This window comes from Nerophis lumbriciformis, linkage group LG05, assembly GCF_033978685.3.
Source record: "Nerophis lumbriciformis linkage group LG05, RoL_Nlum_v2.1, whole genome shotgun sequence".
NCBI classification, from domain to species: domain Eukaryota; kingdom Metazoa; phylum Chordata; class Actinopteri; order Syngnathiformes; family Syngnathidae; genus Nerophis; species Nerophis lumbriciformis.
The window spans coordinates 14,113,764-14,129,540 of record NC_084552.2 but is presented as its reverse complement, the minus strand read 5'-3'; the positions used below and the strand labels follow the sequence as shown (position 1 = coordinate 14,129,540).

Here is a 15,777-nt window from a genome sequence, read left to right as displayed (position 1 = left end):
TTTCCTATTAAGCAGCTAATTTTTATTTGACACTTATTGAAATATCTTGTGTGACATCATGCACAAAAGTGCACTTTATTTGTTTTAAAACTATTGTAGTGGCGTTCTGTACAAAAAGTGCACTTTAATTTAGTGTTGTTTTGATTTGTCATCTTAGTGACATCATGCACAAAAGTGCACTAATAGCTTGTTTTAAAATGACTGACAATTTTGCACTTTCTGTTTTGGAAATGACATGAATGTTTGTGCCACTGCTTAATAACTGTTTAATAAATACAGTGTTGGTCAATTGACTTAGTTGTGATTCCCCTCTCTGCATGGAAGTTTTAAAGTAGCATATATTAATGCAGCATGAAGAAGAATGTTTTAATGTAGACACATAGAATCATTATACTGCTGTGATTATATGCATCAAGTGTTCATTCAAGTCTAAGGCAAAATATCGAGATATTAAAAAAAGGCCATATCGCCCAGCCCTACCTGACTGTCGAGGGAAAACTACGGAAAACAGTGAATGCTTTTGGACTGGCAAAGCAGACTGTATCTGTTATTGTCCGCCAGTGACGTGCAGTCAGGGGAGGCAGGTGAGGCAGGGCCTCACGTGCCATCATGGAAAGAAAAACAATTAATTAAATTGTTATATGTATCCAGTGATTATACTATAAAGTTATTTTCTATTTAACTTCACCAGTTTTAGATTATTTTTATTCAAAATCGCTGAATTTTCACATTTGCCGTTCAAATACTGAGAAGACACTTGTGGTGAGTCAGCAGCCAGTTGAGCCTCACCATGGATTGCGCAATGACTCGGCTAACTGTTGGCCTGCTGTGCAGTGAGACCGTTTTGCTATATGAATTATATTATACATTTCCATAGTTTAGTTAGCTTAGGCATATAATGTACAGTGTATTTTGTCAAACGGTATGTGTGTAACGTATTTCTTGTGCTGAGCAATCATAAAACGGCTGCGAAGACGCACTGGGTGAGGCTTGCAGTAATCCCGCCTCATGGTGGTAGAGGGCGCTAGTGATCCCAGGGATCATTCTTGCGACTACTCGGCTGCAGAATAAGTGACAACAAGCAGCAAGAGTTAGCAAGTCAAGTGCAGCGATCGTTTATTTTTTCCTCTTGCCTGGACTTTTAACATGGAGGATTACATATCTAAAATAAAACAGTTTTCTAAACTGGACTTTCAATCGAAGCAGGAGGTAATAATTAAAGGAAGATCTCCATCGAGACAGAGACTTTTCAAAATGAAGAAATTTAAGGGAGACTTCTATAAACAAGTTATCGATGCTTTTGTTCAGAAGGAGCGGCTTGGACTTAATTTATAAGTAAAGTTAAGACCATAATAAAGTTTTTTTTATTAAATGTGCTTTTTTGTGTGCTACAGTTTGTATGTGTAAAGTTAAAGTTAAGTTAAAGTACCAATGATTGTCACACACACACTAGGTGTGGTGAAATTTGTCCTCTGCATTTGACCCATCCCCTTGATCACCCCCTGGGAGGTGAGGGGAGCTGTGGACAGCAGCGGCGCCGCGCCCGGGAATCATTTTTGTTGATTTAACCCCCAATTCCAAACCTTGATGCTGAGTGCCAAGCAGGGAAGAATGCTGGCATGAGCTTTTAAACATAACCCATTAACTGCTGCCAATCAAATGGTGAATAAGATACTCTTTAGGGTTCATATGTTTGTAAATCTGACTCTGATGAAGTCAGTGCCTCACCAGCCATGAACCTCACCGCACGTCACTGTTGTCCGCCATGTATGTCGCGGACTCAACGTCTCGGTCCAGAGTACATAAAGTCACCAAGGGACAATGAAGGTGAAGGCAAAAGAGTGAGGTGTGTCCTGACCAGATATCTAGATCCCTAGTTTGATTGATGTAAAATGTTCTTTATCACATTGTTTACGTGTCTAATTAAGATTTGATTAATTTATGATGGTTCAGGTGTGAGTCACTACAATAGGGCCCCACAGCACACTGGATTCCATTTACCGTATTTTTCGGACTATAAGTCGCAGTTTTTTTCATAGTTTGGCCAGGGGTGCGACTTATACTCAGGAGCGAGTTATGTGTGAAATTATTAACACATTACCGTAAAATATCAAATAATATTATTTAGCTCATTCACGTAAGAGACTACGTACAAGATTTCATGGGATTTAGCGATCAGGAGTGACAGATTGTTTGGTAAACGTATAGCATGTTCTATATGTTATAGTTATTTGAATGACTCTTACCATAATATGTTATGTTAACATACCAGGCACGTTCTCAGTTGGTTATTTATGCCTCATATAACGTACACTTATTCAGCCTGTTGTTCACTATTCTTTATTTATTTTAAATTGCCTTTCAAATGTCTATTCTTGCTGTTGGGTTTTATCAAATAAATTTCCCCAAAAAATGCGACTTATATATGTTTTTTTCCTTCTTTATTATGCATTTTCGGCAGGTGCGACTTATACTCCGGTGCGACTTATACTCCGAAAAATATGGTAATTGAAATACCACAACACTCATGGATATTGTTCAGATAAGTTCAATTTAAGAACTTGCACACAAAGCAACACTGGAGGCGACTATGACGTGTGCATTTTCCGCGCATGCCTACTAGGTCGCGTTGCGTCGGCGGACGGAGGGGGTCTTAAACGACGGAATTGTGTGTGTGTGTGTGTGTGGACACGGATAAGGTTAGGTGTGATTTACCCTGGATATCCAGGGTAAACAGGGCTTACGTCCTACATGCTGACCTGGGGAAATGGTCAAAGTCCACGTGTGAATTGTCTCTCCATACTCCAGAGCCAGCTTGTTTTCCACGGCTGCGGGCAAAGGCAGTGACGTCATCTTGCCCACTGTTGCAATGGGACTTAAGTCGGTGTCGTTGAGCCAAATGCTGCCATCATTGCTGGGGGAGACACGTCACTAATATGATCATTAAACTACTAAAAGTTCATTTGGTGAAAGGCACGTCACAAATATCACCATGAAAGTGCTTAAGTGACAGAAAACTAAGAGAAAGGGGGAAATACAAACCCGGCATTCCATTAATTTCATATGAACATAAACATTCAAAATGGCGTCAGGGAGCAAAGAGAGGAAAATATTTAAAAAAAATTTTTTTTTTACCGTTCCAAAAAGTGGTTCATGTCCATCCAGCAAATCGAAAATGCAACTTCACCAACACTTCCTAATAGCACAGTTTAAAAAAAGTGACCGTCAAAGAATAACGATGTACGTTTCAAAGCAGCGCCATTTTCTTACCGTCAACTAGAGGAAGTAGTATTGTGACAATGATTGGGAATATCTCCAATGGAATCCTGAGTACAACACATTCAAATGAATAATACAAATCATTATTATTATTATTAACTGAACTGTGAACTTTCTTACATTTTCTTCGTAATTCAAGCAAAACAAATCGCTTTTGTTTTGTTGTTTCGTTAAAAGAAGGCCTTGCTGGAGCCGTCACAGCGCTAATGAGCAACAGGTGCGTGATGACGTCACTCAAAGAACCGGAAGTTCAAACTGCCGACCAGAGCTTGGATTAATGTAGCTTTATGTAAATGTCCTTTTAAACATTAAACATTTGTCCGGCATAGCAGGATGTTTTATGAGGACATTGAATCAGAATCTCTGGCAGATTTGTTGACAGATTTTAGATGGAGTTTACATGTAATTCCCTACGTGGCCACTAGATGTCAGTGTGCACTTAAATGTACATGTCTTGCTCTCAATAGCAAACTTTGGGATGTTGATACGGGCTCACCTTTTGTCGATAACACCACTAGAGAACAGATATCATCAAAACGTATTTGTGAAATAATTAACAAAAAAAATAAAAAATAAAAATTAACAGCATCAAGAATACATAAACAACAAAGTCAATATTGCAAAATAAGTACACAAAAGTAAAATCGAATGGCTCTCAATCAAATTTGTTGGCTTTTTGGCCCAAATGATCTAGACTTAACTTCATAATTGAGAGTAAATGCAGCCTGTGCTCTTTGACAACTAATAGTTAGATATATTATGATACTCCCCAACACAATAACGGTATAAACACACAATTACAGCACAACAAACACATACACAAAGACCAACTTCCTGTTAGCAACTAAACGTGTCAACTGTGTCAAAATATACAATTTTACATTCCATTTACATTTATAAGGACTCGAGGCCTAGCATTTCTCAGCGTCACTCGAGCTGCGGCTATAGTCGTTAAAGGGGAACTGCACTTTATTTTACTTGTTGTCTATCATTCACAAACCTTATGTAGGACAAGAACACCGATGTTTTTCTTGTTATGCATTCTAGATCATAAATAAACACTAGCAAAAGTCAGCTAATAATGGAGTCAACAGAGGCCATAATGTCCTATGAAGAAAAACATCCAAAAAGTGCCAAAAATACTCCATTTACATGTCGTGACTTGCATGTTAACAAGTATTAGCGATATTGTTATTATAAGAGCTAACGTAAAGGAACTACTTTTAGCTACGCTTATGCTGCAAAAATGCCATGTTGAGCTGCTGCATTGCCTCTGAGTTGGTGAAAAGTAATTCTAGATTATAAATCATGCCTCTCACCTGCATAGTAGAAGGTTGTGGACACAAACCCACAAGTTGGTCAACTTTGACATCCAACTTAGACCTGGAGATGGCGAGAAAGACACGACAAGACCCTTTTTTTTAACCCTTTGTGAGGATTATGATGAAAGGGGAAGATATAAACATCCCATCAGTCTTTATCCCAGTGAGAGCAGACGTTGTACGTTGTTTTGTTAAGTTTGTTGTCTCTCATCAAGTCTGCCATGATTAGTAGTGTTGTTGTTGTTGAAGGGAAAGTGAACGTTGTGATGCGTCTGTGAAATTAATACGCCGGTGTATGCTTAAAATTATCAAAATACGTAAATATTACATGTTATTATGAATATTACTACATTACGTATATACTTACAGTGTGTATATAAAACAATGATGGAGGTGTTTGGATGTTTTTTAGAGCAATTTAAAGGCGGAATAGATCGACTCCTATTAGCTTCATTGTTAGCTGACTTTTGTTAACCTTTATTTACGATTTAGAATGCATAAAACAAGATTAACATATGTTCTTGTGAATGAAAACATGAATAAAATGCAGTTCCCCTTTAACAAATGGGTTAAAAGGTGATTCTGAAGACCCAGACCCCCAGTTAAATGAAGTTTGACATCCCTGATATTCACCCTAATATCGATACAAATTCTATTTTGATTGATTCCTCCAGCGTGCAATCAAAAAGAACATTTCAACATTAAAGCGGTCAAAATGAAAGAAAGGTTGCTGAATTTAAGTAGGACTTTTCGGACTGAATCGGCAATCATGAGTCGGAAAGCACTTGTTCATGCCAATTGCTATAAAATAGGCTGGATTTTTTTTACTTGCTGTGGTAGAATCCAGTTTATTACTGCCAGACTTTTATTCTGAAGCTTATGTTGCAGTGAACAGGAAGTGGCTGTGGAACACGACAGTACTGTAGTTATATGTACAAGTAGAGATGGGTACCGTTCACATTTGAACTAATTCCTGGTACCTGGGAATCGATACCAGGGGGGCAGAGGAGAAAAGAAAAGAAACGGCAGATCAACTGGTCTAAAAAGGGGGTCTATTTTAAGGCTGGAGTATACAAATGAGTTTTAAGATGGGACTTACAAACCCCGTTTCCATATGAGTTGGGAAATTGTGTTAGATGTAAATATAAATGGAATACAATGATTTGCACATCATTTTCAACCCATATTTAGTTGAATATGCTACAAAGACAACATATTTGATGTTCAAACTGATAAAACATTTTTTTTTTTGCAAATAATCATTAACTTTAGAATTTGATGCCAGCAACACGTGACAAAGAAGTTGGGAAAGGTGGCAATAAATACTGATAAAGTTGAGGAATGCTCATCAAACACTTATTTGGAACATCCCACAGGTGAACAGGCAAATTGGGAACAGGTGGGTGCCATGATTGGGTATAAAAGTAGATTCCATGAAATGCTCAGTCATTCACAAACAAGGATGGGGCGAGGGTCACCACTTTGTCAACAAATGTGTGAGCAAATTGTTGAACAGTTTAAGAAAAACCTTTCTCAACCAGCTATTGCAAGGAATTTAGGGATTTCACCATCTACGGTCCGTAATATCATCAAAGGGTTCAGAGAATCTGGAGAAATCACTGCACGTAAGCAGCTAAGCCCGTGACCTTCGATCCCTCAGGCTGCACTGCATCAACAAGCGACATCAGTGTGTAAAGGATATCACCACATGGGCTCAGGAACACTTCAGAAACCCACTGTCAGTAACTACAGTTGGTCGCTACATCTGTAAGTGCAAGTTAAAACTCTCCTATGCAAGGCAAAAACCGTTTATCAACAACACCCAGAAATGCCGTCGGCTTCGCTGGGCTTGAGCTCATCTAAGATGGACTGATGCAAAGTGGAAAAGTGTTCTGTGGTCTGACGAGTCCACATTTCAAATTGTTTTTGGAAACTGTGGACGTCGTGTCCTCCGGACCAAAAAGGAAAAGAACCATCCGGATTGTTATAGGCGCAAAGTGTAAAAGGCAGCATGTGTGATGGTATGGGGGTGTATTAGTGCCCAAGACATGGGTAACTTACACATCTGTGAAGGTACCATTAATGCTGAAAGGTACATACAGGTTTTGGAGCAACATATGTTGCCATCCAAGCAACGTTATCATGGACGCCCCTGCTTATTTCAGCAAGACAATGCCAAGCCACGTGTTACATCAACGTGGCTTCATAGTAAAAGAGTGCGGGTACTAGACTGGCCTGCCTGTAGTCCAGACATTGAAAATGTGTGGTGCATTATGAAGCCTAAAATAGCACAACGGAGACCCCCGGACTGTTGAACAACTTAAGCTGTACATCAAGCAAGAATGGGAAAGAATTCCACCTGAGAAGCTTCAAAAATGTGTCTCCTCAGTTCCCAAACGTTTACTGAGTGTTGTTAAAAGGAAAGGCCATGTAACACAGTGGTGAACATGACCTTTCCCAACTACTTTGGCAGGTGTTGCAGCCATGAAATTCTAAGTTAATTATCAAAGTTTATGAGTTTGAACATCAAATATGTTGTCTTTGTAGTGCATTCAATTGAATATGGGTTGAAAAGGATTTGCAAATCATTGTATTCCGTTTATATTTACATCTAACACAATTTCCCAACTCATATGGAAACGGGGTTTGTAAATCATGCCATGATTTTACCATTTCGGCCCACTTGGGAATAGATTTTCGGAGCTAAAATGACTTAGACACAAATAGTACAAAACATTTCTTCATAATGTGTCTCCTTTCTTTTCAAAGCACAACATGGACTGGAGCGATGCTCGTGAAGCGAACCACTTCAGTGACTAAAACCAGGTGACTCTCCCACAAACTAATTCTTGCCGTTTCCCCCGCGTGCGTCTTGATTCAATTAGGAAAAGTGAAGCCGTCGTGCTCTCCATTACGTTCCTGCATGAAGGTGCTGAGGGTCCGTGGACTCGTGCACGGTCCCACAGAGGCACTTTTGTCCGATAAATCTTAACAAGCTGCTGCAGGAATTGGAGTCACAAGTCTGAGGCAGCAGGCCCGTGGGGGGATTTGGGACTCCGCTGGGACATGAGACGAGAAGCGCGCAGGGAAAATATACCTTTGGTTGCGAGATGGGGAGCTGGAAGTGTTTGATGCTGTTGTGCACGTTTCCTTTGGCGCTGAAAAGTGACGATGACCTTGTCAGCTTCCTGAGAGAACTGGACCCCGGACTCATGACGCGGGATGAGCCGTTTATCATCAACCCGGACGCCGAGATAAACTCCCGTGAAGCTTTGGAGCGAGCGGACGTCAGCGCGACCCCCGGGCCGGTGGTCAAGACCCAAAGTGGCCAAATCAAAGGGATCAGCGCCGACAAGGCCCACATATTCTACGGGATTCCATTTGCAGACCCCCCTGTCGGGGCTTACCGCTGGAAGCCCCCCAGACCTGTGAGTCCTTGGAATGGGGTTTACGACGCCACCTTCCCCAGGGCGCAGTGCATGCAGGGCTGCAGAGGACCGGTCGCTGCGGATTGTCCTCAAAATGTAAGAAATACTTATGTTGTTCTGCAGAGACTCACTGATACTCCTAGGAGAATTACGACAAGTCAAATGTGACATTTTTGGGGGTGAAAATGAAACAAAATCTACTTTTCTTCTGTCTGTGCTATTACAGAACCCAAAACCAGTGAAGTTGGCACGTTGTGTAAATGGTAAATAAAAACAGAATACAATGATTTGCAAATCCTTTCCAATTTATATTCATTTGAATAGACTGCAAAGATAAGATATTTAATGTTCCAATAGAGAAACTTAATTTATTTTTGCAAACAATCATTAACTTAGAATTTAATGGCAGCAACACATTTTTATTACTGTGTTACATGGCCTTTCCTTTTAACAACACTCAGTAAACGTTTGGGAACTGAGGAGACACATTTTTGAAGCTTCTCAGGTGGAATTCTTTCCCATTCTTGCTTGATGTACAGCTTAAGTTGTTCAACAGTCCGGGGGTCTCCGTTGTGGTATTTTACGCTTCATAATGTGCCACACATTTTCAACAGGAGACAGGTCTGGACTACAGGCAGGCCAGTTTAGTACCCGCACTCTTTTACTATGAAGCCACGCTGTTGTAACTTGTGGCTTGGCATTGTCTTGCTGAAATAAGCAGGGGCGTCCATGAAAAAGACATTGCTTGGATGGCAACATATGTTGCTCCAAAACCTGTATGTACCTTTCAGTATTAATGGTGCCTTCACAGATGTGTAAGTTACCCATGCCTTGGGCACTAATACACCCCCCATACCATCACAGATGCTGGCTTTTCCACTTTGCACAATCCGGATGGTTCCTTTCCTCTTTGTTCCGGAGGACACAACGTCCACAGTTTCCAAAAACAATTTGAAATGTGGACTCGTAAGACCACAGAACACTTTTCCACTTTGCATCAGTCCATCTTAGATGAGCTCGGGCCCAGCGAAGCTGGTGGCGTTTCTGGGTGTTGTTGATAAATGGCATTCGCTTTGCATAGTAGAGTTTTAACTTGCACTTACAGATATGTCGGTTTTTGATGCAGTACCACCTGAGGGATCGAAGGTCACGAGCATTCAATGTTGGTTTTCAGCCTTGCCTCTAACGTGCAGTGATTTCTCCAGATTCTCTGAACCTTTATTACCTGATATTACAGAGCGTAGATGGTGAAATCCCTAAATTCCTTGCAATAGCTCATTGAGAAATGTTGTTCTTTAACTGTTGGACAATTTGCTCACGACAAAGTGGTGACCCTCGCCCCATCCTTGTTTGTGAATGACTGAGCATTACATGGAAGCTGCTTTTATACCCAATCATGGCACCCACCTGTTCCCAATTAGCCTGTTCACCTGTGGGATGTTCCAAATAAGTGTTTGATGAGCATTCCTCAACTTTCTCAGTCTTTTTTGCCACTTGTGCCAGCTTTTTTTAAACATGTTGCAGGCATCAAATTCCAAATGAGCTAATATTTGCAAAAAATAACAAAGTTTTCAAGTTCAAACATTGAATATCTTGTCTTTACAGTCTATTCAATTGAATATAAGTTGAAAAGGATTTGCTAATCATTGTATTCTGTTTTTATTTACCATTTACACAACGTGACAACTTCACTGCTTTTGGGTTTTGTATTATTCTGGCAATCACACCACATGGTTATTAAACCCTTTGAAAGTTGTCATACAGCTCAATGTGCCCGACAAAACACTCACTGTAACTTGAATGTGTTTGGGTGAATCACCAACAAACTTGGTACGCACCTTCAAGGGACCGACAAGCAAAGGTGTGTCAAATTTGAGCAAGATTGGTGAAAAAACATGGCCGGCATTAAGCAAAATGTATTATTAGAGGAGGGGCCGAAACTATACAAATTGTTCATAAGTCACAAGTTTCTAACTAAAGACCCATGGACAACATTTGATTTAGAGTGGCCTGCCGCGTAATTTAACGAAGACCGCCGCTTAATTTATAGTGGACCGTTGTATAATTTAAAATGCCCCACCAAATAATTTAATGGAGCCTGCTGCATAATTTAAAGTGGCCCGCCACGTAATTTAAAATGACTCACCACTTAATTTAATGCAGCCCGCCGCATAATTCAAGGTGGCTCGCTGCTTAGTTTAAAATGACCACCAGATAACTTAATGGAGCCCACTGCATAATTTAAAGTGGTTTGCCACATAAATTAAAATGGACCACCACAGAATTTGAAATGGCCTGCCGCATAATTTTAAATGCCCCACCACCCACTTTAACGGAGCCACATAATTTGATTCGGTCCGTTGCATAATTTAAAATGCCCCACCACATAATTTAATGGAGCCCGCTGCCTAATTTAAAATGGCCCACCACATAATTTTAAGTGGCCTGCCGCATAATTTAAATTGGCTCACCGCATAATTTAAAATGCCCCACCACCCACTTTAACGGAGCCTGCCGCATAATTTAAATTGGCTCGCCACATAATTTAAAGTGCCCCCCCCCCCCCAAATAATTGAAAGTACACTGTCGGATAATTTAAAGTTCCCCGCCGCATAATTTAATGTGGCTTACCGCGTAATTTTAATTCGGCCTACTGCATAATTTAAAATGGCCCGCTGCATAGCTTAAAGTGGAGCAGACACATAATTTAAAACGCCCCACCACCCAATTTAACGGAGCCGGCTGCATAATTTAAAGTGGCCCATCACATAATTTAAAGTGCCTTGCCGCATAATTTAAAGTGGACTTCTGCATAATTTAAAGTGGCTCGCCACATAATTAAACATGGCCCATCACATAATTTAAAGTACTTTGCCGCATAATTTAAAGTGGCCTGCTGCATAATTTAAAATGGCTCGCCGCATAATTTTAAATGCCCCACCACCTACTTTAACGGAGCCTGCCGCATAATTTAAAATGGCTCGCCACATAATTTAAATTGACCCACCACATAATTTAAAGTACCTTGCCGCATAATTTAAAGTGGTCTGCTGCATAATTTAAATTTGGCCTGATGCATAATTTAAAGTGGCTTGCCACATAATTTAAAGTGCTCCCCCGCCCCAAATAATTGAAAGTATCACTGTCGGATAATTTAAAGTTCCCCGCCGCATAATTTAAAGTGGCTTACCGCGTAATTTTAATTCGGCCTACTGCATAATTTAAAATGGCCCGCTGCATAGCTTAAAGTGGAGCAGACACATAATTTAAAGCGCCCCACCACCTAATTTAACGGAGTCGGCTGCATAGTCAGCAACCTACTCAGTGGCCTAGTGGTTAGAGTATCCGCCCTGAGATCGGTAGGTTGTGAGTTCAAACCCCGGCCGAGTCATACCAAAGACTATAAAAAAAATGGGACCCATTGCCTCCCTGCTTGGCACTCAGTATCAAGGGTTGGAATTGGGGGTTAAATCATCACCAAAATGATTCCCGGGCGCGGCCACTGCTGCTGCCCACTGCTCCCCTCACCTCCCAGGGGGTGATCAAGGGTGATGGGTCAAATGCAGAGAATAATTTCGCCACACCTAGTGTGTGTGTGACAATCATTGGTACTTTAACTTTTTAACTTTAATAATTTAAAGTGGATCGCCACATAATTTAATATGGCCCATCACATAATTTAAAGTGCCTTGCCGCATAATTTAAAGTGGACTTCTGCATAATTTAAAGTGGCTCGCCACATAATTAAACATGGCCCATCACATAATTTAAAGTACTTTGCCGCATAATTTAAAGTGGCCTGCTGCATAATTTAAAGTGGCTCGCCGCATAATTTTAAATGCCCCACCACCTACTTTAACGGAGCCTGCCGCATAATTTAATTTGGCTCGCCACATAATTTAAATTGACCCACCACATAATTTAAAGTACCTTGCCGCATAATTTAAAGTGGTCTGCTGCGTGATTTAAATTTGGCCTGATGCATAATTTAATTTGGCTCGCCACATAATTTAAAGTACACTGTCGGATAATTTAAAGTTCCCGCCGCATAATTTAAAGTGACTCACCGTGTAATTTCATTCGGTCTACTGCATAATTTAAAATGGCCTGCTGCAAAAGTGGGGCAGACACATAATTTAAAATGCCCCACCACCTACTTTAACAGAGCTTGCTGCATAATTTAAAGTGGCTCTCCACATAATTTAAAATGGCCAAACACATAATTTAAAATACCTGGCCGCATAATTTAAAGTGGACTTCTGCATAATTTAAAGTGGCTCGACACATAATTTAAAATCGTCGATCACAAAATTTTAAGTACTTTACCGAATAATTTAAAATGGCCTGTTGCATAATTTAAAGTGGCTCGCCGCATAATTTTAAATGCCCCACCACCTACTTTAACGGAGCCTGCCGCATAATTTAAAGTGGCTCGCCACATAATTTAAATTGACCCACCACATATTTTAAAGTGATACGCATACAAAGTGGCTCGCTGCATAATTTAAAATGGCCCATCACATAATTTAAAGTACTTTGCCGCATAATTTAATTTGGCTCGCCGTATAATTTTAAATGCCCCACCACCTACTTTAACGGAGCCTGCCGCATAATTTAAACTGGCTCGCCACATAATTTAAATTGACCCACCACATATTTTAAAGTACCTTGCCGCATAATTTAAAGTGGCCTGCTGCGTAATTTAAATTTGGCCTAATGCATAATTTAAATTTGGCCTAATGCATAATTTAAAGTGGCTCGCCACATAATTTAAAGTGCCCTTCCCCCCTAAATAATTGAAAGTACACTGTCGGATAATTTAAAGTTCCCCGTCGCATAATTTAAAGTGGTTCACCGTGTAATTTTAACTCAGCCTACTGCATAATTTAAAATGGCCCTGTGCATAGCTTAAAGTGGGGCAGACACATACTGTAATTTAAAACGCCCCACCAGCTACTTTAACGGCGCATCCTGCATAATTTAAAGTGGCTCGCCACATAATTTAAAGTGGCCCATAACATAATTTAAAGTACCTTGCAGCATTATTTAAAGTGGACTTTTGCATGATTTAAGTGGCTCGCCGCATAATTTAAAATGGCCCATCACATAATTTAATGTACTTTGCCGCATAATTTAATTTGGCTCGCCGTATAATTTTAAATGCCCCACCACCTACTTTAACGGAGCCTGCCGCATAATTTAAAATGGCTCGCCACATAATTTAAATTGACCCACCACATAATTTAAAGTTCCTTGCCGCATAATTTAAAGTGGCCTGGTGCGTAATTTAAATTTGGCCTGCCGCTTAATTTAATGTGGCTCGCCACATAATTTAAGGTGTCTCACAGCATAATTTAATTTGGCCCGCTGCAAAATTAAAAATGGGCTGAAGCATATTTCAAAGTGGCCTGCTGCAAAGTTAAAGTTGGCATGAAGCATAATTCAATGTGGCCTGCTGCATAATTAAAAATAGACCGTCGCATTATTTAAAGTAGGTGAACGCATTACTTAAAATGCCCTGCTGCATAATTTAAAGTGCCCTGCCACATAATTTGATGTGGCCTGCCGTACAATTTAAAGTGGCTCGCAAAAGCTTGGAAATAATATGCTAATTATTTTAAGTTCTTCCACGATGAACTGTGTGACTTCTGAGTCCAGAGCAGGTTTTCCGTCAGCTTGTTGCAAAATAATGAAGGGCCAGTTGTGTCAAATAAGAACCATTGTACATTTATATGGTTTTGCTTTTAAAAAAACGGCCCCGTGACTGATGTGGCCCACGAGGAAAATGGGTTTGAGGTCATGAGCACTTATGTAATAACTATGAAACTAAAACATACTTGCTAGTATTTTGAAAGTAATCTTAAAACGACCCATAGAGGGCGCCACAGATGTCATTCACAGTGGACGTACAGACCGGTCTGTTCCACTGTCTGCCTCAGGGGGCAGCAGTGAGTCACTCTTCCATTTCTCTGAAAGCACTAGTGGCTGGTTTTGTCTGAAGAATAAATATGATTGCGAACATTCTAATATCATCCATTTCGTCTGTTGTCGCAGTTTTCGGACTTGTGTTGTTTTTCCTGTGCGTGGTGTGGTTTCCGCTCCAGCGCTCTTCTTTCCACTTCCTGTTTGTCTCTCATTTCCTGCCACTTATCTGGCCTAAACGCTGAATGGCAATCGGGATTTGTGGCATATCCTGTCGCTGCAGAAGTTCTCCTAGCTGCACTTTTTCCTCATTAGATACATTTTTACCTGTCCTACACCGGCTGTCTCTGCATCCTGGGGTCACAGTTTGTCACTGTTTTGCGTTCCTGATGTCACTATTGGCCTATATTCAGTCAATTAATAAACCTTTAAAGGGGAACATTATCACAATTTCAGAATGGTTAAAACCATTAAAAATCAGTTCCCAGTGGCTTATTATATTTTTCAAAGTTTTTTTCAAAATTTTACCCATCACGCAATATCCCTAAAAAAAGCTTCAAAGTGCCTGATTTTAACCATCGTTATAAACACCCGTCCATTTTCCTGTGACGTCACATAGTGAATACAAACAATCATAGCGGAAAGAACAGCAAGATATAGCGACATTAGCTCGGATTCAGACTCGGATTTCAGCGGCTTAAGCCAGTGTTTTTCAACCTTTTTTGAGCCAAGGCATATTTTTTTAGTTGAAAAAATCCTGAGGCACACCACAAGGAGAAATCATTAAAAAACGAAACCCAGTAGCCGATACTGACAATACAAAGTTGTTCTCGCAATTGTTGGATATGAATTTAAAGCATAACCAAGCATGCATCACTATAGCTCTTGTCTCAAAGTAGGTGTACTGTCACGGCCTGCCACATCACACCGTGACTTATTTTGAGTTTTTTTGTGGGTAGTGTTTTAGTCCTTCTCTTGCGCTCCTATTTTGGTGTTTTTTCCTCTTTTTTTGGTGTTTTCCTGTTGCAGTTTCATGTCTTCCTTGAGTGCTATTTTCCACACCTGCTTTGTTTTTGCAATCCAGACTATTGAAGTTGTGCGGACGCTTTCCTTCTCTGTGGGGACATTGTTGATTGTCATGGGATGTACGGATGTACTTTGTGGACGCCGTCTCTGCTCCACACACTAAGTCTTTGCTGTCGTCCAGCATTTTGTGTTCTGTTTACTTTGCAGCCAGTTCAGTTTTAGTTTTGTTTTGCATAGCCATGCATAAGCTTCAATGCCTTTTCTTTTTGGTTTAAGCACAAGATACCTTATTACCTGCACGCTGCTATCCGCTGTCGTCTGCATATTGTGATCACGACACGACGTGTTCCCGACATCTAAAAAGCAATTAGCTACCTGCTGCCACCTCCTGATATGGAAGAGTATAACATGGTTACTCTGCCGAGCTCTAGACAGCACAGACACTCAAACAACGGCACATTATTTACGTATTATAATTACTTGTGGACAAAAAATATAATTAACCCAGTTAGGTGAAATTACATAACCTCCCACGGCACACCGGACTGTATTTCACGGCACACTAGTGTGCCACGGCACAGTGGTTGAAAAACACTGGCTTAAGCGATTCAACAGATTACGCATGTATTGAAACGGATGGTTGTAGTGTGGAGGCAGGTAGCGAAAACGAAATTGAAGAAGAAACTGAAGCTATTGAGCCATATCGGTTTGAACCGTATGCAAGCGAAACCGACGAAAACGACACGACAGCCAGCGACACGGGAGAAAGCGAGGACGAATTCGGCGATCGCCTTCTAACC

General features: G+C 40.5%; 2 protein-coding genes across 2 annotated transcripts in view; one reads left to right on the top strand and one right to left on the bottom strand.

Annotated features, from left to right (window-relative positions):
* Positions 1-3,526, bottom strand: part of LOC133605797 (uncharacterized) — a 57,110-nt gene extending 53,584 nt beyond the window's left edge. Inside the window, exons 1-4 of the mRNA XM_061959103.2 lie at positions 3,400-3,526; positions 3,271-3,326; positions 3,136-3,196; positions 2,760-2,914 (exon numbers count right to left, since the gene is read on the bottom strand). Of these exons, the coding sequence (XP_061815087.2) occupies positions 2,760-2,914; positions 3,136-3,196; positions 3,271-3,326; positions 3,400-3,401 (274 nt within the window). The 5' untranslated portion in view covers positions 3,402-3,526. The remainder of the gene's footprint in view (positions 1-2,759; positions 2,915-3,135; positions 3,197-3,270; positions 3,327-3,399) is intronic.
* Positions 3,527-7,692: 4,166 nt separating this feature from the next.
* The window catches only part of LOC133606864 (cAMP-regulated D2 protein), a 56,067-nt gene continuing 47,982 nt past the window's right edge, over positions 7,693-15,777 (top strand). The window contains exon 1 of the mRNA XM_061961247.2: positions 7,693-8,125. Coding sequence (XP_061817231.1) covers positions 7,712-8,125 — 414 coding nt within the window. The 5' untranslated portion in view covers positions 7,693-7,711. The remainder of the gene's footprint in view (positions 8,126-15,777) is intronic.